Genomic DNA, 26754 nt, shown 5'->3' with positions numbered 1-26754 from the left:
TGCATATATTTTTATAGAAATATCAGCTTTTCTGTTGGGGATATACCTAGGAGTAGGACTACTGGGTTATGGGGTGTGCATATGGTCACCTTAGTAGATATAGCTAAGTAGTTTCCAAAGTGGTTATATCAATTTATACTCTCATCAGCATTGTATGAGAATTCTAGCCACTCCACATTCTCACTAACATTCAGCATTGCCTTTTTCTTTTTTAAAAAAAATATATCTTTATTGATTTCAGAGAGAGAAAGGGAGAGGGAGAGAGAGAGATAGAAACATCAGTGATGAGAGTCATTGATCGGCTGCTTCCTGCACGCCCCTGACTGGGGATCGAGCCACAGCCCGGGCATGTGCCATGACCGGGAATTGAACCAGGATCTCCTGGATCCTGGATCATGGGTGGGTGCTCAACCGCTGAGCCACACCGTCCGGGCTTGTCTTTTTCATTTTAGTCATTCTAGTGAGTGTGATTTTATATCATATTTCATCGCCTACAAAGAAGTTGTATGTTTATATCTTCCTTTCTAATCCTTATGTCTTTTACTTATTTTTCTTGCTTTAGTGCACTAGCCAAGATGTCCAGTATAATTTAAATAAAAATTGTTACAGTGGGCATCCTTGCCTCATTCCCAATCTTAAATGAAAAGTATTCAACATTTCCCCATTAGTTATAATATTTGCTGTAGGTTTTTTGTAGACAATGTATGTTAAATTAAGGAATTTCCCTTATATTTATAGCAAATTTAAGTTTGCTAAGTTTTTGGGTCATGATGCTTTTTTGGGTACCTATTGAAATGATCATATAATTTTTCTCCAATTCCCTGGAAAAATTTGTGTAAAATTAGAAAATTGAAGTTATTTTTTTCTTTAAATATTTTGTAGAGTGCATCATCGACACTCTGGGTCTAGAGGTTTCTTTATGGAAAAACTTTTAATTATAAATTCAATTAATAGTTATAGGATTGTTAAAATTTAAATTTTTCTTCTGTGAATTTTAGTGAATTGTATTTTTACAAGGATTTCCTCATTTTATCAAAATTTTCCAAATTTTAGGTATAAAATTCTTCATAATACTGTCTTATTATATTTTAATGCGTCTGTGACCCATATTTTAGTGCTCCCTGTAGTGTTCCTGATACTACTTATGTGCTTTCTATATATTTTTTCTGGATCAGTCTCAAGGATTTATTATTTTTTCCAAGTTTTTTTCAAAGAACCAACTTTTAGCTGCATGGCTCCTCTCTGCTGTAAGTCTGGTTTTCTATTCCATTGAGTTCTGTTCTTATCTCTGTTACTTTCCTCCTCTACTTTCTTTAAGTTTAATTTGTTGTTTCTAACTTCTTGAGATGGATTTTCAGTCTTTAAAAAATAGTATATAAATTTAAGGCTATAAATTTCTCTCTAAGCATAACCTGAGGAGTATTCCACAGGATTTCAGATGTAATATTTTTATTAACTGTCAATTCAAAATAAATTTTAATTCCATTGTGAATTTCTCTTTGACTCATGGGTTTTTCTCCCTCTCCAAAGTATGGTGCCCAAACTTCAGTGGGCATAAGAAAAACAACCACCTGAAGGCCTTGTCCAGAAAAGGTTTTAGAGTCTTATCTCAAACCTAGATTAGTACTTCTGGGAGGTAGGCCTGGGGATCCTCATTGCACAAGCTCTCCACAGGATTTAGATGCAAATGGGCTGCAGACCACAGTCTGGTAGCAGAGCAAGGGGGCCTGAGGGCAGAGAGCAAGTCTGATTTTCTTGTATTGCCAGTACCCACCACTGGGCCTAGCATAATGCATGTTTAAAAAATAGGTTAATCCATGGTGTAAATGTCCCACAGCTTTAAAAAAAAAATTTATCATTATTGTTGAAAGTATTACAGATGTCCCCTTTTTCCCCATTGACCCCTTCCACCCTGTACCCACTCCCCATCCCAGGCCTTCTCCATACGATTGTCTGTGTCCATGGGTTATGCATATATGCATATAGAATCTTTGGTTAATCTCTCCCCACCCACCCCCACCTTCCATCTGAGATTCCTCAGTCTGATCCATGCTTCTATGTCATTGAATGTATTTTGTTCATCAGCTTATCATGTTCTTTGGATTCCACACATAAGTGAGATCGTGTGATATTTTGTCTTTCTCTGACTGGTTTATTTCACCTCGCATAATACTCTCCAGGTCCTTCCATACTGTCCCAAAGGGTATGAGATCCTTCTTCTTTATAGCTGCATAGTATTCCATGGTATAAATGTCCCACAGCTTTTTTATCCACTCATCTACTGATGGGCACTTGGGCTGTTCCCAGATCTTAGCTGTTGTAAATTGTGCTGCTATGAACGTAGGGGTGCATATATTCTTTCTAATTGGTGGGGACCTGGGGCAGGGGGTAAGTGTGAAGTAAAAGGGGTTAATGGGGGGAAAGGGGGAACATCTGTAATACTTTCAGCAATAAAGATAAATTTTTTTAAAAATGGGTGAGCCAATGGGTGAGGGGAGAAAGGAAATAAAGTTGCTTATATTGAGAAAATTGGAATTCTTGAAAGCTATAAATTAGGGGACCCACTATGACATCATTTGGTCCCAATTTAGTCCATTCAGAACAGAAATTTTTTTTTTCTTCAAATCTCTGCCTATCAGGCTTTCTCCTCACCTGTCCCATTCTGCTGTCCTGGAACATGGCTTTATGTATGGGTGCTTGCCTGTCTAGTGGCCCAAAGAATGTAGGGGTGGCACAGGAGAAGTCCTGAGAGGGGTCTATCAGGGCTGGGCAGCATTCCTTGCCCTGCACCCTCCGCCCAAGCCCACCGTCAGGCCTTGGCTGCGAAAATGTCCACAGAACCCATTCTAAATAAGGTTATGTACTCCACGTCTCAGAGCTCTAAGCATCCCTCACATCCCAAAGCTTTTGAAAAACTTCCACAGGACCTTTCTGCCCCACCCCATCCCCAGAGCTCCCACCCCTGTCTCCTCTGCACTTGCAGACCCTGTGAGTTCCTCTCTCAGCAGCCTCTTAGCCGGCTCTCCCCACCTCCACGCATGCCTCTCTGTCTCGAGCATCTCAGAAAAGCCCGAGTCTGCCTTCCCTAGCCAGCTATTGTCCTGGCAGCACAGCCGCCACGCCAGCGTCCCCACCCAGTAGGCCGGCCAGCCAGCCGGCTGCTCCCCGGCCTCCCCAGCCCCCCCTCCCAGCCCCGCCCCAGGGAGGACCAGGCTGGAGGCTGGGAGTCTCCCAGCCCGCTCAGCCTCCCTCCTTCCCTCCCTCTCCCTCCCTGCCTCCTTCCCTCCTCCCTCCGCCCGCCCCTGAGGCAGGGACCGTGCAAACCGAGGAGAGGGGGGACGGACAGTCAGGATGGGGTCCAACTGAGGGCCTTGGGCTCCCCGCTGATGCTCTATCCAGGCTGAGTGTCCCAGCATCTTGACACCTGGGTTTGTGTGAGCTGCGGTGGTTCCCAGACCTGGAGGGTCCCTCCGGCAGGCCCGCGGTGCCCCCGTTTTGCATCAGGACCCCCCCTCGGATGCTCTGAGCCACCCTCCTCAACCCGGATCTAAAACCCGGGACACAGCTATCAGGCCAGCGTCTCTCTCCACCCCACCCCCTCTTTCTGGCGTCCATCCCTCCCCAACACCACCTCTGCTGCTGCCTCTGGCTGTGGACCTGCACCTCTTCCCCGTCCCCGCCAGGCCCAGGGAGTGGGGTGAACCTGGATGAGAGCCCCTCAACCTGGGGCTCTCCCAGGCCATGGCCAGAGGGCTCCCAGGGAGGAGCCCCGGACCCTGAGCATCTGCTAGAGGCTTGGCAGAGGCCCCGCGGGGACCGTGTCTTCTGAGGACAAAAGGCGGCGGCCAGCAGGCAGACAGGGGGGGTGGGGGGAGGGACCGGCAGCCAGGCGGGCAGACGGGTAGCAGGGGCCAGCGCTGGCCCCCCTCCCAGCTTGGCGGTGGCATGAAGATGGGGGTGGGATTGTGTAGTGAGGGAAGCACCTGCCCGGACCCCCACCTGCCAGCTAGCTGGGCACCCCAAAGCTGTGTGCTGCCCACCTGGTGTTCCCCAGCACCCCCAGCCCTGCTCAGTGCACCCCTCCGGTGCCTGCTTCCCCTGATGTCTGCAATTTAGACCAGCCCAGCTGTATCCACGGCAACAGAAGCAGGAGTGTCACTGGCCGCCAGATCACGGAGGGTCCCACAATGTGGTCTGGGCAGTGATTTATCCTGGGTGAGACAGCTTGAGCCCCGTCCCTGGATTCAAGACAGCCCTGCTGAGAGAGCCCAGGTAAGTAGTCAGCATCCCTCCACCAAGGATGGGGGCTGGGACTTCTCTTCTATCTCCCCACACAGATTTCAGTCTCCATCACTGCCATGCTCTCTGTCTCTCTCTGACTCTTAGTCTCTCTCTTTCTGCTCCATCACAAGGGCTACTTGGGGACCCAAGCCTAGAGAGTCCACTAGCCATCCTCATCTTTCCCAATCCCAAATGTCCCATGAGAAAGGGAACCACCACCTGTTTCCCTCGCCAGGGTCTGTTTTTATCATTCTGGTCGCATTTGGGCAAGAGGCTGTGTTAATATTTCCTTGTGTACTAGCTGTGGAAGGCATGCCTGGGAGCCCGCCGTGCTCTCCCCACAATGCCTGCACCCTGGGCAGGCTCAGCCTCCTGCAGCTACCACCTCTCCCTCTCCCTCCTCCTCCACTCTCCTCCAGGTTCCTTGGCCTGCATGCAGGGTGTGTGTCTGTCTATCTCTGTGTGTGAGCAGGCAGGTGGGTAGACATGACAGAAAAGCTGCTCCCAGCCCAGACCACCCCTCACCCCTCCCTCCCTCCCTCCCTCCCTCCCTCCCTCCCTCCTCTGTCTCTCCCCACAGGTAGTAGACTTTTGCTCACTCACCACTGAAGATATTGCTGCGATTCCAAGATAGGGGGAGGAAGCCACGGTAGGGCTAAAAGGAAGGTGAGGTGGGGGTGGGAGTATTTCCAGGCCTTAAGCTGCCTGATGGCTCTGTGGGGACAAGGACCACACCACACATCAACCTGCAGGGGCCAGACACAACGTGGTTGTTCCTACAGTGTGGACCCCAGTCTCTATCACAAGGCTGTCTATCTCTGTTTCAGACACCCATGTTGTCTGGGACTCCCAGATCCTATAGCTTTGTGCACAGTGGCCAGTGGTCTCTATGTCTGGAGGGGCAAGAAAGCCTGTACGGTACATGGAAAATATGGATTCTGCAGGGACACTACCCCCAACTACTAGCTCTGCAACTTTAGTGAAAGTGGGCCACTTACTAAACCTCAGTTTTCCCATCTGTCAAAGAGACTGGCAACCCTTCCATCATGAGTGTGTGTAGTGACTAAATGAGTTGGTGCATGGGAATAAAGGATGTGGATAGAAGTGGCCCTGAAGCAATGTCAGCAACGCTCATGGTCAATATTGCTGCTGATTATTCATGATTAATATTGTTTTTGATCATTTGGGGGAGAGACTGACCCCTCTTCTCCAGAGTCTTGGAAGAGATCTGGCGAGGGCAGCAGGTAGGCAAATGGGGGGGCGGGGGGAGTAGTAGAATGGAGGCAGGATCAGCTCTGTGTTATAACTCCTCATTTGTAGGGAGTGATAAGTGGTGGCTGTGGGCAAAGCTTCCTGCCCCCACCCACTCCAGGCTCCTTTCCTCACATTTGCCCCTGACCACCTGTCTGTACAGAAACACACACACATACACACACACACAGAGGCTTGAGCTGCCCCCCCCCCCCCATGATCTAGCAGAGGTCTGGCTTGCAGCCTGCAGCATTCCTGGCCCTGGTGATGTATGCGTCTCCCTGTTGAGGGGAGACTTGGCAAGAGTTTGGCCTATGGTCAGTGTTTGGCAGGGCCTGTAGACAAGGCTGTAGCTTCTGCGATCGCAGGGCTTTGGGTAGAGCTGGGGTGTGGCCCATGCAGCAGCCAGACCTATGGGGGACGGGTCCCAGGGAGTTTCTAACATAGAGCCTGGGCTGGGGAAACAGTGGGGTCAGCTGGCTGGTTTCTGGGTGTGGAGATGTGGTGGAACACTGGGTGAGGGGTTGGTGGCTGGAGAAAGGTCCCAAAGGCTGGGGAGAAGGAGGATGGGAAAGACTGAGGCCCAGAAAGCCCCCTATGTGGGGGGCAGGAAGGGGTGGGGCTTTGGGGTATAGAGTAGACTTTTCTGAAGAAGTATTTGTTGCAGAAGGGAAAGGGCTCAGCCTGTGGTCTGGAGGCATCTGGCCCTCAGCGTGGGTGTGTATGTGCAACTGAAAACGTGGCTGTGAGTGTAGTCTGTTTGTGTTTGTGTGTCTGTTCATGAGCACTGTGGATGTGTATGAGGCTGTCTGTGTGTGTACAGGCCACGTGATGGTGTATGTGAGTGTGTGGGTGTTTGGGTAGGCTTGTGTGTGTGTATAGGGGAGTGGGTATGACTTTGCATGTCTATCTGAGTGAGCAAATAGACATGTTTGATTCTGAGTCTGGGTGAGGGTGTGTTTCTCTGAGCCAATAAGCCTGTTGAATGTCTGGTTGTATGTGTGTGTGTGGTATCAATTTGCCTTTGAGTGTGAATGCGTGATTATATATTGTGAGTGGGAGGGTTCCAGAATGCCTGGTTATGCATGTTCAAATAGGTGAATGCCTAGTTGTATCTCATTGTGTATATCTGTGTGCCTATGTGTGCATATGAGTGTAGGTGCATCTAAGTGGTATGTTTATGAGTGTAAGGGCATGTGCATGTTCATGCATGTATGGCAGGGTATGTGTGTGAACATGCTTCTGTGTGGGTGTGTCTGTCATGTATACATATGAGTAGGCCTGTGTGTGAGTGTCCATGTGGATTCTCCAGCGTTTTTAATCATGTATACATCCATGTGTGCATGTTTGAGTACATTTTGTCTGTAGACAGACCTATGGGTTCACATCTGAGTGGGGAAATGTTAGTGCAGATGGCCGCACTAGTATGAGGAGGACTAATTGTGTGAGTAAGGGGGAGTGCATGAATACATATTTGTGCATAAATATATATTTTGTGGGTATGCCTATGTGTGCACATTTGATTATGTACATGGATGGGTAGGGCTGGGGAGGCGTATGCTTGTGTATATATATACACAAAAGGCTGTGTGCATAAGAGAATGGATGCATTTGTGTATATGTCTCATTGTTTGTGGGTACACTGTTATGTGTGAGCGTGTGTCTGATTGTGATATGAATGAATAACTACATTTCATAATACTTGGGTGCACATGTCTCATATGTCTTGTTTTTATTTCTAAGTGTGGATATGTGAGTGACTGAATGTGTATATTGTGTATATGCTAAGTGTGTGTGAACATCTGGCTGTGTGTGGATTTGAGTGAACATGTTTGTGTATTTCCTGTGTGTCCACACACATCTAAGTGTGTGTGTGTGAATATGTTTGTGTGTGTGCCTGTTTGAATGTACAGATGTGTGAATGTACTAATTTGTACAGTTCTAATTATTTGCGCATGTGTGTTGTGTTTATATGCCATCATTTGTTCTGGAATATATGTTGTGGAACAGTGTAAATGAATGTCTGTGCATGCCACTATTGGCCCAAAAGTGTTTGTGTGTGCGTGTGTGTGTGTGTGAGGATGTCTTTGCATGTGTGTGTCTGCAATAAGTGTTACCAATTCTTCTTGTGCACATGTGCAAGGATGTGAGAATATGTCACTGTTCTTCCATGTGTGCATGTGTGCGAACATACCTTTGTGTCCAAGTCTGTCTGGGGATATAAGTATAGATGAATCTTCTTTTGTTTACACACTTCTCATGTGGATGTATGGACATGTGAGAATATACACAGTGTGCACATCTGTGATTGAGTGAGTGTGTTTTTAAGTACATTTATTTCTTCATGTCTGATTGTGTGCATAGAGTAATGAATGCTGCACAAGTCTATGTGCATGTGAATATGCTCACAGGTGTACACGTTCACTTGTGTGTATAAGTCAATGTGTGTTAGAATGTCTGTATGTGAATACATCATCTCATTGACAAGCATGTACACATCTAGGTGTTTATATGTGTGAGTACACCCATGTGTGAATGTGTGTGAATATGCTTATGTGGTCATGTCTGTGTATATGTGTATATACATTTGGGAGCTCACCTCTGCGTGTCATGTTTGTTCATTGTCTCAGTAGGTGCAATACAGAGTTTGCCTGTCTGTGGGCATGTGTAAGTATGACTTTATGTACACTGGTCTTTGTGAGTGAATGTGTGCCCTTCATGGGCATTATTATGTCATGTGAATGTGTGCCATGCATATATGCCTATGTTTAAAAGTAAATGGATGTACACATGTGAGACCAAGTGCAGTGTGAGTGTGCATGGCTATAAGTGTGTCTGTGTGTAGGGATGAGCGTAGATATTTGTGCATGTGCTTCGCTGATGGTATATGTATGAGAGAGAGATCCTTGGCCTTGAGCTTGTGCAGATAGGCTCTACCACTAAGGGAGTGATAAGAGGATATTTATGAGTCTGTGTGATGCTCTGTGTACCTCAGCATGTATTTATGTGCATGCCTGAGAGTCAGTAGTGCCCTGCTAGACCATGCCTGGTTCTAACTGTGTAGACGTCCTACAGGCTGGCAAGCTGTAACACCTGAGCAATCCATGATCCCCTTCTGGGGCCTCTCTGGCCTTGACCATGTGCTGTTTTCTTTTGTGGGAGGGTCTCAAGATAATTCCTATTATCATTCACACTCAAGAAGTAGGAACCAATAATGACTGATGTCCTACTAGGGAAGGGGGGTTGTGATCTCTTTAAAAAAGAATATCTTGGCCCGGCCAGGTGTGGCTCAGTGGCTGAGCATCAACCTAGGATCCAGGTGATCAGGGTTCGATTCCCAGTCAGGGCACATGCCCGGGTTGCGGGCTCGATCCCCAGTCGGGGGCTTGCAGGAGGCAGCCGATCAATGACAACTCTCTCATCATTGATGTTTCTCTCTCTCCCTCTCCCTCTCCTTTCCTCTCTCTGAAATCAATAAAGATATATATTTTTAAAAAAGAAAAGGATATCGTGAAACAAAGACCTCCCTTCCCATCACCTAACCATCAAAGGCCCAGGACAAAGTGGCATTGTGTGGTGTCAGGTTGTAAATGATTTTCACCGAGAGCACCCAAGTTATGCCGTTCAGGCAAAAATCTAGATGTGAATGTGTATGTGTAAGTGAAGGTATATCTGGGAAGAGCAGGGAGGGAGAGGGAGAGGAAGAGAGAAAATATCTGGATTGTGTAGATGTAAGAGAGAGCCTTGGTGTTTCTCTCTTGGTGGGTAGGGTGTATATGTGAGACATTGGCATGCACAGGTATACGTCACTTTCCAAAAGTTCTCATTAAGCCATTTCCCTTTCGTGAAAGACCTACATTAGTAAGGTAATGGCTTTTTTCACAGAAGCAAAGTGGAGTAAGGCAAACTTTCGGAAAGCGGGGGATACTCCTCACTTTACACCATTTCGGCTTACGAAAGTTTTCATAGGAATGCTTTACTTTTGGGTAGCAGGGAAACCTATATTTGGGGAGGATGAGCGTGAGTGTGGATGTATGTAAATGGTGTGTTTGTGACATACTATGACAGCATCAGCCTCTTGGGGTGGAGGAAGGTATGAGTAAGAGATTGGGTGTGGCTGGGCGGGAATATGTGTGAGGATGTGTGTATGCATGAGGCATGTGAGTGGAGGTATCTGGATGATGCAAGAGAGAGTAACGGGTATCTGGATGCTGTATATGTTTGATAATATGCATGTATTTGTGTTGTATGTGTAAGAGAGGGTGTGAGTGTTTCTGGGTAGAGTATGTGTATAAGAGAGTATGGGTGTATTGGGGTGGGGGCATTCAAGTGTGAGCAGACCTGGATGGTGTGTAGGTGGGTGTGAGCACAAGTGGACCTAGGCAATGGAAGTCTATGATGGAGTAAATCTAGACGGTGTGTCAGAGAGAGGATTTGGGCACATCTTGGTGAGGGTGGGGATGTGTGTGAATGCATATAATTGGAGGGTACTTGTGATGGTGTGTGGGAGTGTATTGAGAGAGTATGGGTGTATCTGCATTGTGTGTACGGACTGTGAGTATTCTAGATGATGGTGATTAAGAGAGAAAAAGGGCCCGGCCAGCGTGGCTCAGCGGTTGAGCATCAACCTAAGATCTAGAAGATCGAGGTTTGATTCCCGGTCAGGGCACATGCCTGGGTTGTGGGCTCGATCCCCAGCGGGAGGTGTGCGGGAGGCAGCCGATCAATGACCCTATCACTGATGTTTCAACTCTCTCTCTCCTTCTCCCTCTCTCTGAAATCAATAAAGACATATATATTTTTTTAATTTTAAAAAAGAGGAGGATCTCGATTGTGTGTATGTGTAAGAGAGAGTAGGTGTTTCTGAGTGTGGCGGGGGTATGAGCACAGATGTGTCTGGGAGGAGGCGTGTGTAAGTGAATCTGGATGGGACGTAAGTGTTTGGGTTTAAATGAGTTGGGGGGTGAGTGTGAGTGTACTGAGCTGTGAGTGGGTGTATCTGGATGATGTGTGTGGAGGGTGAGTATATCTCAATGATCCATATGGGATGAATCTGGATGGTATGTATATATACAAGAGGGGGGATGGATCTGGGTAGAGCCGTGTGACTGGAGCTGTGTTTGGGTGTGTGTGTGTGTGTGAGTGTGTGTGAGAAAAAGAGAGAGAGAGAGAGAGACAGAGATAGAACATGAGAAAGTGTGGGTGTACATGGATAGGACTTGGGTGTAAGTGGGTGTCTCTGGTTATATGTAGGTGAGTATCTGTGTGTGGATGTATTTGGGTTGGGGAATTGTGAGCGTGAGTATCTTGGTGGGGTGTGTGGAAGTGTAGTGTCTTTGAATGGTGTGTGTGTCGTTTTGGGTGTGTCTTGATAATGCGTGGGAGAGAGATTGTAGATGTGCTTGGGTCAGATATGAGGGCTCTGGGTTGAGGGGTGAGTTTGAGTGTATCCTAATGTTGTATGTGAGGGTGTGGGTGTACTGATTTGGGAGTTAACATAAGTGTGGCTGTATCTGGGTGGAGTGCCTGTAACTGTAGGTGTATTTGAGGTGTGTGTATGAGGGTGGGTGTGTTTAGATGGGATGTGTGCCATGGAGTGCTGCTATGCAAGTATTGAGGGTGCGAAAGTGGGTGTATCTGGATGGGGGGTGAAAGAGAATGCGCACCTCTCTGAGCCGGGTGCCTGAGAGGGCATGTCTGAGTGCTGGGTGGGCTTCTTTCTGGGTGGCATATGAGAAAGAGACAGTGTATAGGTGAGTCTGTGCAGGGTGTGTGAATGTGAGTGTATCTGGGTGGCGGTGTGTGCCTGTGAGTGTGTGTGAGAGTGCTTGGTGCATTTGGGTGGGGATGTATCTGAGAATGCAGTGTATCTATATGTGAGTGTGGACTTATCTGCATGGTGTGTAGGTGGTGTATCTGGGTGTTTTATGTGTTTGATAGCATGGGTGTATCTGTGTGTGAGTGTGATTGTGTGTGTGTGTGTGTGTGTGTATAATTTTTCCTAGGGCATATATACCTCTGCTGACGTGTTTGTGAGCACATCCATGTGTATATGTGTACGTGTATGTGGCTGTCTGTACCTGAATGTGTTGGTACATGGCTTGTATGTGCACATGCTTGTGCTAGAATGGTTTGTATCTGTATATGTGCATGAGGTGAATGTGTTTCTACATGTGAATAAGTTGAATCTGCAAGGTGTCTGGAGCCGGACTCTGAGTTTGAATCCTAGTTCTGCTATTTATTAGCTGTGTGGCTTTGGGCAAGTCACCTAACCTCAACTAATCTCCAGTTTCTTATTTGTAAGTAAAGGCAATAATATAGCCTATTTCAGAGGGTGAGGATCAGATGAGTTCGTATTTGCAATGTGCTCAGGACAGTGCCTGGCACATGAATCCTCTGTGCCATATAAGGTTCTATCCAGCACTGTCATTATTACATGTGCTGATGTGTAAGTAATATTACCTGTCCACCTAAGAGTGTGAGTGGAAATGTTTCTATATGCACATTTGCTACATCTGTATCCATGTGTACGTATGACAGAATGGGCAGATCCTGTGTGTATGTGAGAGTGTTTGTACATAAAACTGAGTTTGTACTTTGATGTGTCCCAGTATGTGTATAAAACCATGGATGTATGAGGAAGGAAGTGTGTGTCTAAAAGGTTGATGAAGGAGATTTGACTCTGGTGTATGAGTGCACACACCTGTATCTGTATAGTGTTGTGTCCATGTGAGTGTGGGTGTTCCCTGCATTGCTGGTATGTCTGCATATATGTGCGAGAGTGTGTTTTTATCTGAATATGTAAACAGGTTTGTAGTGGTCAACATGTAACTATGTCCTTCTAAGTCTCTGTTGTGAGTGTCTGTAAATGTAAGAATGTTGGTAACCATGTTTATATATGATGATGTGGGTGGATGTGTGTGTGTATATAAAAGATTTGTGCTGCTGTGGCTGGTGTGGCTCAGTGGTTAGAGAGTTGACCTGTGCACCAAAGGGTCACAGGTTTGATTCTGGTCAAGGGCATGTACAGGTTCAATCCCCGCCCTGGTTGGGGTGCATGTGGGAGGCAACCAATAAATGTGTCTCTCTCACATCTATGTTTCTCTCCCCTACCCCGTTCCCTCCCTTCCACTCTCTAAAAATCAATGGAAAAAATATCCTTGGGTGAGGATTAACAAAATCAAAATCAAATCAAATCAAATAATAAAATAAAATATAAAATAAAAGGTTTGTGCCTCTGTGTGTGCAGCAGTGAGTCTGAGTGATGTGCCCGTATGTACAAGCATGTTTGTACTGTGAGTATATGTGCCAGGGCCAATTTATATACTGTGTATATATGTATGTGTGGGAGGGCAGGGCTTGTATAAGAGAGTGAGTTTTAATCTCTTAGTGTAAGAGCCTAAGGTGGGGGAAGGCCTGGATCTGAAGGAATGTGAGCAGGACTTGGTTGTGTCTGAATGTCAGTTCTGTCTGTGCATTCATGATTGTGTCGGACAGCATGTAGGTCCATGCGATTTGGTTTGTCGGTGTATGTGTTTGCATGTGTCCATGTGAGTGGTGAATGTGTCTTTGCCTAGGTCTGTATTTCTATAGAAGGGTGCCTCTGTGTGTGTGTGTGTGTGAGAGAGAGAGAGAGCGCGAACACTGTACTGCACATATCAGCTGATATAAATCTGAATGTGAATGTAAATTCGCATCTCCATGTCCACATGTGCCTATGTGCACGTTTCTGCCTGCGTCTGCTAGTGTGCTTATGCAGTGTGACTAGATGGGAATGTGTCAGGGCATTCGAAGCCCAGCACACAGAGAAGGTAAAATATGTGTATGGCACACTGGAGTAAACTGAAGAGGATTTAGGAGTACTGGGGTTTAATGACATTTTCTTTATGTTATACAAATCGGTAAGAAAAAGAAAAACTCCAAGTTTTAGGGGAGTTATACAATTTGTATACAATTTTCAAATGAAATATTTTCATAGCACACTTGGCTCACTTCTGGAACTATGACTTTTGTATTTCTTCATACAAATTTGTAGTGGTCAACGTTGATGTTCACTTCTTCTGAGACTTTGGGCATGGCTGCCTTGATTTATTTTATGGTCATTTAATTTATCTATGGTCATTTTTATCATGATTTGGTAAATCATTTGGTGCTGAGCATAGATTTTCTACATCAAGTTATTGTGTTTCTTGGTAAAAACAAAAAAACACAAAATGCCACCGCACAAAACAAAGAAAGCAAACAACTAGTAGGTTTGACATGGATATAAGCTTCCATCATGGCCTGCCACTTCTTGATCTTGGAAGGCATGTTGTTGAAGGTAAGATCCATTCCATGGAGGATTCTGAGGCACAATTTGCCCTGATGTCCTCAATGATTAGCTTGAATGTATGAAATGTAGCTGCATAGTTCTGCAGGTCAGCAATGCTCACCTCAAAACATGAGCTTTGGAGCCCTCAAGTACCATTTGGGTTTCTCTGACGCATCAGATGCAGTTTCTAGTGTTGATTATGACTGGTGCTTCCACACCATCCCAATCTTTCTAAAAAAATGGAACAATTGTTCATACCTCCTCTTTTCACCTCCTTTTTATAACTCACGTGTTCTTGCCACGGCCAGGCAGAGACCCAGGTTTTATGCCAGAAATAGCTACATGATCTCTTCTGTCTCTTGGTAATCACCATCAACAGGAAACTGCTTATATAAGTAGGTGGCAGCAAATGGTCAATAGGCAGAACTTGGATAATTTTTAGTCTTTGAATTTTGTGCTTCAAAGGTGGGATCCTTCTTTAAATCTAATGCTTTTTTCTTTTATTTCAGTCAGATGTGATGTTGAAATTTCTTTTAACGAGTGCTCATGAGTTTTGACTCCAACAGAATATTTTCATTTTGAGTATTTCAAAATAATGATGAAGTTTTCCCCCTAAGTAGACACAGACATTGCTCTACTCATCTTAATAAGTTTGTTTTTAGTATTTAGCTTCTAATGCCAACTAAACACAGGGAGCCATGCTTGACCTCACTGCTTCTAAGCTGAAGTTTGGCTTGGAATCCATAAACCTTGTCAGTATACTTAAAAGAAAAGGACCTTGTCAGTAAAACTTTATATATTCTTAAGTGTCTTTAAATTTTTTAATGTAGCCCTGGCTAGTGTTGTTCAGTGGTTAGAGTGTTGGACTACTCACTGAAGGGTCCTGGGTTCGATTCCAGATCAAGGGCACATACCTGGGTTGCAGGTTTGATCCCCGGCCCCACTCAGGGCACGTGCAGGAGGCAACCAATCAATGTGTCTCTCTCACATCAATGTTTCTCTCTCCCTCCCTTCCACTCTCTCTGAAAAGCAATGGAAAAAATATCCTCGGGTGAGGATTAATACCAAAAAAATTTTTAATGTAATTTTATTCAAAGAGCCATTTGTTGAAAACAGTAAAGATCAAATCTGCAAAGTGAAAATCATTCACGAAGAAATGCTGAAATTTTTCTTTTAGCTCATAAATTTTTCCAGAATCCTTACACACTTAGACTTAAAACAATAGAGAAGGGTGTACTGGTCCAAATTCTTCACAGAAAACTGACACGCGGGTGGGTGGTGCTATGAATTTAATTAAATTCACCCAGGATCACTTACTGTGGAAATTAGACCTGCATGCAAGCTTTTATAAGGTAAGGGCTTCTCAGTAAATGAATCTCGGTGTTTTCAGAACAAATTCCAAATATCAACTTCCTGCCATCACAATGGCAGCATCAGTCCACAGACTTATGCAGAGTTTCCACAGTATTTCAAAACATTCATGTATCACTTTGAGTATTTCAACCTTAGTGTTTTGGGTGCTGCTTGCATTTCTCTTCAGGATTTCTGACTAATTCTATGAACCAAGCACAGTTAATTAACATCCAGAGATGCAGCAATATAAAATGAAAACCTTTTGATTCAAAAGTCTTCTGGGTTAATGTCATCTTGATGTCTTTTGACCTGTCCACACTGTCTCCTAATAGCAATCATTGAAAGTGGCCCCTTTCCTATTCTTTTTACCTGCTTGGTTTCAGATACAGTGTGGACAATTTCCTCGCAGACTGCTGGCACGTGAGATTCTCTTGGGAGGGGCATCTTACCTTTACTTGTTAATAGTGCAACCCTGTCACCAGCTGGTTGAGCTCTAAGAATGTTCTAACCCATCTCATAAACGGGCCTGGTTTCTTAATTTGCCACTGCCAGTTGCTTTGAAAAGTCCAAATCTTTCTCGGTGTGCTAGTGTTTTGTGGTTTTGTGGTCAGTTGACCAACATAGCCTACTGAGAAATTAAGTCTCCTTTGGTAACTTTTCCACACAAATCAGACATTTAAGCTGAGGAAAAAAAGGACTAATTAGGCATCTAAATCCAAATTTGAGACAATCCTTGGTAAATTGCTTAAATTAGGGACATCCTGGATTTTTTTTTTGCATGGGAAACTCCTGTGTTTGTCTTGTGAGTCTCCTGATTTTCCAGCTTTAATCAAAAACTCCATCATGATGGGGGAAAATCTTAAAAAGTAAATATACTTGAATATAAAATATTGAAGGGATCAGCAGACCTTTGCAACTTCTGAAAACTGAGTTTTTCAATAAACAAAATTTAGGTCTTCTGCATTCTCAAGAAAGCTGCACTCTGAAACAGCCATAAAAGCCTAGCTTTCCCTTTAATGAATGAATTCCATTCAACTACAATCAGATGTCATTCATTTATTGACAAATGTTTTAACTTAAAAACAAAAGATAATAATTATGAAATCCCACCAAGAATCAGATTTGGCTAATTGTCAGTATTAAAAGCCAATAGCAAGTAAATCAATAAATAGTCTAAGAAGTAATAAAATGACATTATTGTAATGTTTTTAAACGTGTTCTTATCTTTTAGAAATGCTTACTGAAATGCTTATGAATGAAATGGTTTAGTAGATATGCTTTTCTGGAAGTGGGGGAAGTGTGTGAGGTTATAGGTGGAATAAGACCCTGTGAGTTGGTCATTGGTGAATCTGGGCGATGGGTGCACTGAGGTTCATTACACGATTCCTTCTACTTTTTTCTGTTTCAAATGTCTAGAGGAAAGAGGTTTCCTTGATAAAGAAGCAACAATCAAGGACATTAACAAACTAATTATATTCCTCTTAGGAACACCTAATACCATATAATAGTAATAACAGCAACAATCATACAGCCCTTCTATTTCCGTAGGAAAAAATTTGTGAAAAAATAAGAATGAGATCAAATGAAAAGAAAAACAAACATTGCATACTTATGGGGAAAACCAAAAACCTCACTGATGACGAACGAGTGGCAATCAAAGAAATAATCAGAAGACGATCTGGGATGTTTCAACAGGAAGAGATCCAAACGTTTACAACCTCCTTTTCCCCTTGGCCCCCTAGAACCCCGTGTTGCCCTGGCCCCTGCTGTGGCAGGTGGCCACCAGCCTGGCAGCTCTGCACGTTTCCACCTGTGTGTGCAGGGGTTGGCTGGTCTGTACACATGAGCAGGACTGCCTCTTGGTGTATACCTGTTGCAGGATGTGTATATCATGTAAGTGTATCTGTGAGCAAGTTTGTGTGTGTGCACATGTCTGTGAGTGTGGCTGTATACATGGACAGACTTTCTCTTTGTGTTTGTGTGTATAGTGTAGCAGGGTTCAAGTGCATGTGAGCATGCTGGCCTACGAAAGTAACTTTGAAACTGAGGGTTAATGTGTGTGACAGTGTTTATATATGTGATGATATAGGTATGCCACTGCTTACATACCTGTGTTGCAAGAGTTTGACTGAATATGTGAGAGGACTTGAATAATCAGTATATTGAAACAAAGGGGATATGTGAGTCTATGTGTGAGTGATAGTGAGTAGGTTTGTAGGTGTGTATCTCTCTGTCAGCATTTGAGAGTTCAAAAGTGTGTGTATCTGTGTGTATGTGTGTGTTAGGAGAGTTATAATTGTGGGTTTATGAACCATTGCACATGTCTATATGTGAGTGTGTCTGACTGTCTGTGTATAAGAGTAATTCTTAGCCCTCTTATACCCAACACCCTCTTTTATGCAACATATTTTGTAACACTCCTTTACTATCTGGACACAAAGTTCTTAAATAATATAACCTTTCTGCACATATAATTTCAAAAGAAAATCTGTAGTATTTTATACAATAGTCACATTGTATTAATACAAATAGATAAAACATAAAAGGAAACAAAGATATTTATAAGAAAATAATTTGTATCTCAGTATGCAAGTGCTTGGCCATGACACTCCCCAGGAGATTCAATGATGTACTTAAAAGCATATAACATCTTATAGTGAGTAAACGTGGATTAGAGGGAAGGGGAAAGATCAGAAGCTGCAGGAGGTGCAGGAAAATGGCAGGCAAAGGCCTAGGGCTGAGAGTTTTCTGGAATAGTGGACAGCTCAAGGAAAGTGCAAAACAAAGTGCAGTCTCCTGTGAACTTAACGTAGCAACCACATTCCTGGGTGATTCAGGGCACAGTGAGTCCTCACTTAATGTTGTCAATAGGTTGTTGAAACTGCAGCAAAACAGCATATAACAAAACCAGTTTTCCCACAGGCTAATTGGTACTAACAAGAATTAAGTTCTTACGACACCCCATCGACGTTATAACTGTACAACATTGGATGAATTGTTATTCGAGGACCTACTGTATATTGAAAGCAGGAGGGAAATTGTGTTTATCTGTGAAATAGAGGTAGATTCTAGGTTCAGTTAATTACAAATCCAAAGTCTTAGGGGATGCGGGACATATGTTGACCATGTGGGACTGCCTCCTCGCACATCACTAGATGGCCAGTATCCTCATCCTGGACCCCTAAATATTAGGACACTACACCCCAGTATTGTGACAACCAAAAATGCACCTACAAATTTCCAAAATGCCCCCTAGGGGGCAGTAATGCCTTAATTGAGGACAAAGCACTGGCGTTTAGGCAGGGTACACTGTACCTGTGTGACTGAGGCAGCTTGCACAGTATACCCCTCTGTGTGTGTGTGTGTGTGTGTGTGTGTGTGTGTGTGTGTGTGTAATGTCCCTACGTGTGAGCTGGTTGCTGTCCACAGGTCTCCATTGCAGTAGGCTATGTGTCTATGTGAATGTGGCGGTGTCTGTGTGTATGTGTGTCTAAGGGAGACTGGGCATGAGGCTGCCAGTCTGCTCAGAAGAACTCTCCATATTTATTTACACAATTGCCCCAGCTTTCCAAGCAACACCAGGGTTTTGTTCATTTGCTGCTATTGTGTTTTTCTTTTATTTTAGCGTTTGCTTTTGTTTTCACTGAGACTCTGGACTGCACATTATCCACTTTCTTGGTCTTAGTGTGTCTCTCTGTCTGCCTCTCTCTGTCTCTGCCTCTGCCTCCACCCCATCTCTTCATCTGTCTCTCACTCCCCTACCCCATCTCTATTTCTCTGTATCTTTCTCTCTCTCCTAGTATTATCCCTCCCCTTCTATCTATCTACCTCGGTACCTACCTATCTCTCCCTCCTTCCCTCCTTTCTTCTCTCTCTCTATTTTTTTTCTATCTCTTTCTCTCCCTGTCTATGTCTCTGTTTTTCTATCTCTATCTCTGTCTCACTCTCTCTACTTTTTCTATCTCTTTCTCTCCCTTCTCTGTCTCTGTCTCTCCTCCCCCTTTCTCTGTCTGTCTCTCTGCTCCTATCTCTTTCTCTTCTCTGTCACTGTGTGTCTCTTTGGCTCTCTCTTACATTCAGTTTCTCTCTGTCTCTAACTTTTCCCCTGCCTCTTCTCAAGGCTAAGGAGAGAGAGAGGGAGGGAGAGAGAGAGAGAGAGAGTGTGTGTGTGTGTGTGTACACATTTATGAATACCCAGGTGTCTGTTGGCTGGTCCACAGTTCTGTGGGAGCTATCAAGCATTGAGGGGCCAGCTGAAAGGGACCTGTCAACCCCCTTCTCCTGAGCCCCTGCCCCAGCACCTTCTTGTGGCCTCCTGGCACTGGCTCTGAGACTTCAGGGTGCCATCAAAAAAGCCTGGCCCCAGGTGGCTGTGGCAAGCCAGGTTGGATTGAGCTGGAAAACAGTGCAGATGGGAGACTTTTTCCTGGGAGAGAGGGGGTTAGAAAGACACCCACTCGAGCTCCGCCTTCCCCAACCTGAAGCCCATCCCAGCTCCAACAGTAGTTCTGATCTTCTCCAGCTTCTGCCTTGCTACTTTCCTTCTGGGATCTGCCCTGTTACCTAATCACACCACACACCCTCTGCCCCATCCCGCACACACCAGGATTCTTCCTGTTTCCTGCCAAGTGTTGCCTGTGCCCTCCTACTCATGCACTGGCCAGGCTGCTCTTTTAGCAAATGCTACCTCGATGCCTCCAGGCAGCCCTTCCTGAGCCACCAGCCCATTTAGTCCCTCAATCAATTGGTTGACAGCTTTGAACTGAGGGTCTACCAGGTGCTGTGCAGCACTTTTCTAGAGGAGAGTGTGTGAGCCTATAAGTACTGCCCGGTGGAGCTCTTGTTCTCATAAGGAGAGGCAGGCAATAAACCAAAATTTAAAAGTAAATTAACACAGTGCATTAAAAGAGATAAATTCTAGGAAAAGAAATAAAGCAGGGCAAAGGGCACGAGGGTGCTCTTCTTTCTCACCTGGATTACTGCAGGATTCTCCTAAGTAGTCTCCCCACTTTCACATTTGCCCCCATGGTCGGTGCCCCTCACAGCAGCAAGTGGGATCCTGTTTAGTCCCTCGTCATAGCACATCTCGCCTCTGCTCACAAGCCCCATGGCTCCCACCTCACTCAGAGTAAAAGTCAAAGTCCGCACCATGCCTCCAGGATCTGGCCTTGCCACCTTTCCGACCTCACCTCCCACCACTCGCCTCTCACTCACTCTCTTCCACCCACAGCGGCCTCCTTGTGCTTCTTCAAACGCACCATCTGCTGTCCCACCTCGAGGCCTTTGCTCTGGCTGTTCCCTCTGCCTGGACCTCTCTTCCCTGATACCCACATGACTGACTCTCTCCCCTCCTTCAGATATTTGCTCAGATGACACCTCTATGAAGCCCTCAGTAGATACTCAATAAATGGTTTTTCTTCAAAAAAATTTTTTTTATTGACTTGAGAGTGAAAGAGACGTGTGTTGCTCCACTAAGTTGCGTGTTCATTGGTTGATTCTTGTATGTGCCCTGACCAGTGATTTAACCCAAATCCTGTCATATAGGGATGACTCTCTAACCAACAGGGCTACTCAACCAGGGCAATAAATGTTTTTTCCATGAATGAATACACACAAGCATACCTACATCTTTATATTCACACACTCTCCACCTCACTTAAAAGAAAACCCAAGTCCTCATCATGGCCCACGGCCTCCTTGACCTGGCCCCGGACACCTCTGACCTTACCTTCTGCCGCTGTCTCCCTCGCCTGCCCTATTCCAACCACACTGGTTTCCCACTATTCCTTAAGCAGGGTAAGGAGTAAAGAAGCCTATTTAATGAGTGGCTACCAGCATTGACAACAACAACAAAACAACATGAAATAGAATGGAAACTAATGGGGATACATTGGATACAGACTCAGTGCTGTTCTGTGAAACTGCTGATTCAGCTGTGTGTGCACATGCGTGTGTATGTGTCCCGGGTTGTGATGTAAAACCTTACTATGGTTGGTAGTCAGCAAAGTTTGATGAACACAGCCTTAGGGCATTACAAAAAGGGAGAAGAGCCACACCCAAATCCCTGCCCCACAGACCCACCAATGTAGGAAACAGGTGACCAAGGACATCTAGAGTTATAGAGGCGCCTCACTCGGCAGGGATGGGGCAGAAGCAGCAGTGGGCCAGGGGCAGGGCCTACACTAGCCAGGGTGTAAGTAGGGGTGGAGGGGGGGACTGTACAGACACACTAACACTGCCCTTTCTGTTTCTCCCTCACTTTTTCTTTCCATCTGTTTCTCCCTGTCTCTTTTTCCTTGTTTCTCTCCTCCCCCTCCTTCCCTCTCTCCCCCTTCTCTCTCTCTCTTCCTGTCCCCTCTCCTCCCTCTCCTTTCCCCCTTTCCTTGTCTCTCTGGTTCTGTCTCTTTATCTCTTCTCTTTTTTCATCCCCTCCATTTCTGTCTCCCCTTTTTATCTGTTTATATCCTTGTCGCCATTTTCCTCTCTTTGGTCTATCCTCTCTCACTCTTTCTCTGTGCCCCCGTGTGCGTTTTCCTCTCTCTCTCTTGCCCCATCTCTCCGCATGTCTGTGTCTCTCATGCTCCCGTTCGCAGGCGCAGCCCAGCAGAACAACTGATGGAGTCCCCCGTAGCCCATCGAGTACTGGACTGGCTGACTCCGTAGGGTTGGGAGCAGCCCCTGCCCTTCATTATGGCCAACACCACCGGGGAGCCCGAGGAGGTGAGCGGTGCACTGTCTCCGCCGTCTGCATCGGCTTATGTAAAGCTGGTGCTGCTGGGACTGATCATGTGCGTGAGCCTGGCGGGCAACGCCATCTTGTCCCTGCTGGTGCTCAAGGAGCGTGCCCTGCACAAGGCTCCTTACTACTTTCTACTGGACCTGTGCCTAGCCGACGGCATCCGCTCTGCCGTCTGCTTTCCCTTTGTGCTGGCTTCTGTGCGCCACGGCTCCTCGTGGACCTTCAGTGCGCTCAGCTGCAAGATTGTGGCCTTCATGGCTGTGCTCTTTTGCTTCCATGCGGCCTTCATGCTGTTCTGCATCAGCGTCACCCGCTACATGGCCATCGCCCACCACCGCTTCTACGCCAAACGCATGACACTCTGGACATGCGCGGCCGTCATCTGCATGGCCTGGACCCTGTCTGTGGCCATGGCCTTCCCACCTGTCTTCGATGTGGGCACCTACAAGTTTATCCGTGAGGAGGACCAGTGCATCTTTGAGCACCGCTATTTCAAGGCCAATGACACGCTGGGTTTCATGCTTATGTTGGCTGTGCTCATGGCAGCCACACATGCTGTCTATGGCAAACTGCTCCTCTTTGAGTATCGTCACCGCAAGATGAAGCCAGTGCAGATGGTGCCGGCCATCAGTCAGAACTGGACATTCCATGGCCCTGGGGCCACCGGCCAGGCTGCTGCCAACTGGATCGCTGGCTTTGGCCGTGGGCCCATGCCACCAACCCTGCTGGGTATCCGGCAGAATGGGCATGCAGCCAGCCGGCGGCTGCTGGGCATGGACGAGGTCAAGGGTGAAAAGCAGCTGGGCCGCATGTTCTACGCGATCACACTGCTCTTCCTGCTCCTCTGGTCACCTTACATCGTGGCCTGCTACTGGCGAGTGTTTGTTAAGGCCTGCGCTGTGCCCCACCGTTACCTGGCCACTGCTGTTTGGATGAGCTTCGCCCAGGCTGCCGTCAACCCGATCGTCTGCTTCCTGCTCAACAAGGACCTCAAGAAGTGCCTGAGGACTCACGCCCCCTGCTGGGGCACAGGAGGTGCCCCGGCTCCCAGAGAACCCTACTGTGTCATGTGAAGCAGGCTGGTAGGCAGACAGACAGGGAGGTCATGGCCACCATGATGGGGCCAACAGTAAGGGAGGGGTAGGGCCCCATAAAGGAGCCTTTCTTTCTGAGCTCCAGCCCCAGCCCCTCAAACCAACCACCCAGAATCTAGGCACCTTTGCCAACACCTCCCAGGGGTGGGAGACTGGGAAAGAGATGTTTCTAGTTCTAGGGCCTGTCTCTGCTGCCTCCTTTTCCACTCCTACAATCTTTCTCCTTCTCTCTTTCTCATTCTCTCTCTCTTCTCTCCCTCTCTCTTCTTTCTTTCTAATTCAGAAAAAGAAAACAAAACTGAAAATGCAGGTTTTTCTACTAACAGCTGAGGAATCAGGCTTTCTTGCTTTAATGTCTCTCCTTCTGACACTGTCCAGAATGGGGAAATTTGTCCTGTAAAATAGACTTTCAGAGCTCTTCTGGCCCCCTCTGCTCCCGTGCACCCTCCTCTTCCAAGTCCTTTAGCAAGGCCTGGATGTTTAGGGAGAAACTGATCTGTTGACAAGAGGGACCAAAGGGGGTGCAGGGTCCCCAGGGGGCAGGGATGTTTAATTGCTATGTTGTGTGCAATGTTGTTTTAGGTTAACCCTGGTCCCAAGCCCAATCTCTTCTTGCTTCCCACCATGTCCAGACATCCCAAGTGTTTCTTGAGCATCTGTTTGAGAAGCCAGGAGGGGAAGGAAAAGGGCCCCCAGGATGGGCCTGGGCTAGGTGAAGAGCAGGATGTGAGCTGCACACCTGGAGCTGAAGATACATAAGCTTGACTGTATTCTCTCGAGCTGCCTCCTGGATCCCCAGCCCCCAACTCTTCTTTCTGAGGATGGAAATCCACTCCAGCCCCACTAAGGCTGATGTGGGTGCCATACAGGCAGGAGCAGCTCCCCAGGGGAAGTGTAGGGAGAGAGCCAAACTCCCCAGAGTAGCTGGATCCCAGAACCTGGCATCAGAGCGGAATTCAACCCCACAATTGCCTCCTGCGTTCATTCTACTCTCCCAAAGGTGAAAATTCTTTGGGTCCTTGGTATCTCATAGTGGATAAGCTCCAAGGCACTTTGGATTTGAGTCCATTCCTATCTGACCTCCTTATGTCCTCCTCAAGCCTCAGGGGCCTCATGCCCCTCTGTGGTAGCCCTTGGTCTTCTGGGCCCTCAGCCCCCAACTTGCCCCCTCCACCCTTACCTCCTCCCAAAGTGGAACAGACTGTAGCCAGATTCCCAGGTGTTTGATCCCAAGCTTCCCTCCCAGGGCAGAGTCCTCTCTGGGATCACACCAAGGCCAATTCTTATGGACTGGGAGTCCAAGCTGGCATTTCTTTGCCTGGTCTTGCCCAGGTTCTCTGTGTGAGGGGGAGATCTGTATTTATCCACCCTCTTTCCCTTCCCTATTGAAACCCTTGTCCTAAGCCTTGACCCCAGAAGAATGGGGAGGGCACTCTAGGCAGGAGAGACATTAATGAGCCTGGCTGTGGAGTTGCCCTGGAAAGGCAGGCCAGAGTGGCTGAGAGGCTGGTGGTGGTGGGGTACCTGTTCTCTCAGTGATAGTGATGGGGGTGCCTTTTCCAGGGGGTGGGGTGGGGGGACCACAGGGGTGGGGGTAGATAGGGTACATTCAGGAGGGTTTTCCTCCATTTCTTTTTTCTAACTGCCTGGATTCACCATTGGATTTTGTAAATGGAAAACTGAAATGAACAATGCTATATTGGATGTTTTCTCTTTCTGACTGTGTGTGTGTGTGTATGTGTCTGTCTGTGTGCGTCTGTGTGTCTGTGTGTCCTGTCTGCATGACCACATGTGGGGAGGTATGATCGAGTGAGACAGTGTGTCTGTGTGACTTTGTGTGGGGAGGCACCCCTGCCTGGTACACACATGTGAGTAAATGCCTGTATGTGGAGACATATATGGCATGCACACACACGTACATGTATGCACCTAATTGAGAGGAGACAAACTAGAGTATGTGCCTGCAGCAGGAAGTAGAGTGGTCGGAGAGATGGAACTTGAAAACTGTACGTATGTACATAGCAAGAGGGAGACTCCCATCTCATCAGATCTTCCTCCTCTGGCCCAGGCTCTGAACATGGCAGACAGAATACTTGGGAACCCCATCTCTTCCCAAAGCCTGGAGCCCCCAGGTACCACTTTCAAATCCTGATCAGTCTCCTCTCCAAAACCCAAACAAGGTGTTCCTGAAACTGGACCACCATGGAGAATGGGGACTGGGAATTAGGGATCCAACTTGGGGAGAACTGATGGGGTTGGGAAATGTCCCCCGCAAAGTAATGGCTTCTGGAGCAACTGCTCAGCCTGGGATGGGAGATCTGCTGAAGGATCCACTTTATACAGCTGGAACTTTGGTAAGTTTTGGCTAAATTCAGAGGGAGGGATGTCACAGGAGGGAACCCAAGCCTGGGAGTCTACACAGCCAGCCTGTTGCCTGGGCACCCAATTACTTTATTATTTATTTACTTATTCTCTCAGGTGCACAGAATTGAGTTGACCACACTCCTCAGTTCTTGGCACAATTATATTATCATTGATTCATGTGAAGCCCTTTTATTCTTTATTTTGTTTTGTTTTGTCCCCTTTATCACCCATCTCTGATCCCATCACCCCTTCCACATAGGCACCCACTCTCGTGTATTTAACATACGTCCTTCCAATCCACCATTCATGTGTTTATTTACATATATGTGTATCTGTGAAAAAATATATGGTATTGTTATGTGTTTTAAGTTACATAAACAGTATTGTACTATAAATCTTGTTCTGTTTCTTTTTTCACTCAACATTATGTTTTTGAGCGATCCAGCCATGTTGCCGTATGTAGATCTAATTCATCCTAGTGGTCATCTTATACACATATATCACATTTTCCTTACCCATTCCCCTGGAGATGGGTCTCTAGGTTGCTTCCAGTTCTCTGCTACAACAAGGCGGCAATGGGCAGTTTCCTATACTTCTCTTTAAAGATACCTCATTTAGAGAATGGGGACTGGGAATTAGGGATCCAACTTGGGAAGAACTGAAGCTCAGAGAGTTACAAAGCGAAGAATAGACCCGAGATTTGAATCCCTACCAAAGGCAGAACCCCACCACCATGCCTCACTGGAGATCGTCCATCTGGCCAAAAAAATTGTTTCAAATACAATTAAGAACAGTATACACTGAGGAAAGGGAGAGAAAGGGGGGGGGAGAGAAGTATTGAATAGATGAACAGAGAGAAAGTCCTAGAAAAATCTAGCATACGAACTGAATCACATCATTTTAATGACGCATAGGAAGTTACTTTTTTTTCTTCATGATTATTATTTCTAGAGCCGTTTTGCAGAGATGGGCAACGCCACGTCAAAACCTGGCCCCAAACCAAAGGCCCCAGGTCTCTACTGAACTCCAGGCTCCTTTAGAGCAACCTGAGCCCTCAGGGGCCTCATCAGAGTTTGCTGCTTCGCAAAAGCTGGGCGCTGGGGCTGGGGCCCCGGCAGATTTAAGAAGTGCGTAGCTGCCGAAGGGAAAGGGAGGGGAGGGAAGCGGAGGAGGGGAATGAACTACAGCGAAGCTCTCCAATTTGATCTGAGCACGTCGTGCTCAGCGCCTGCGTTCGTTTTTTTGTTTTGTTTTTTGGTCTTAAGAACCACTGGTAACATTGGTTAATAAAATTATATAGGTTTCAGGGGTACAGTTCTATAATACATCACCTGTATATTGTATTGTGTTCACCACCCCAA

At 46.3% G+C, this 26754-nt stretch overlaps 1 protein-coding gene across 2 annotated transcripts; it reads left to right on the top strand.

The window, feature by feature from the left end:
- The first annotated feature begins 3583 nt into the window (after positions 1 to 3583).
- GPR173 (G protein-coupled receptor 173) lies at positions 3584 to 25788 on the top strand. 2 transcript variants are annotated; one of them, XM_016219659.2, is made up of 2 exons: positions 3584 to 4272; positions 21790 to 25788. In XM_016219659.2, exon 2 carries the CDS (start codon positions 21887 to 21889, stop codon positions 23006 to 23008), a length of 1122 nt encoding a protein of 373 aa, XP_016075145.1. In that variant the 5' UTR covers positions 3584 to 4272; positions 21790 to 21886; the 3' UTR covers positions 23009 to 25788. The 2 variants fall into 2 exon arrangements, with proteins under 2 accessions (XP_016075145.1, XP_087685502.1); XM_087829376.1 differs by lacking the exon at positions 3584 to 4272 and adding an exon at positions 4915 to 4930.
- The last annotated feature ends 966 nt before the right edge of the window (positions 25789 to 26754 follow it).

Source organism: Miniopterus natalensis, chromosome X (genome assembly GCF_054644295.1).
Source record: "Miniopterus natalensis isolate mMinNat1 chromosome X, mMinNat1.hap1, whole genome shotgun sequence".
In the NCBI taxonomy this organism is placed as follows: Eukaryota; Metazoa; Chordata; class Mammalia; order Chiroptera; family Miniopteridae; genus Miniopterus; species Miniopterus natalensis.
The sequence above is the reverse complement of the archived record's forward strand: the minus strand, read 5'-3'. Positions and strand labels throughout refer to the sequence as shown.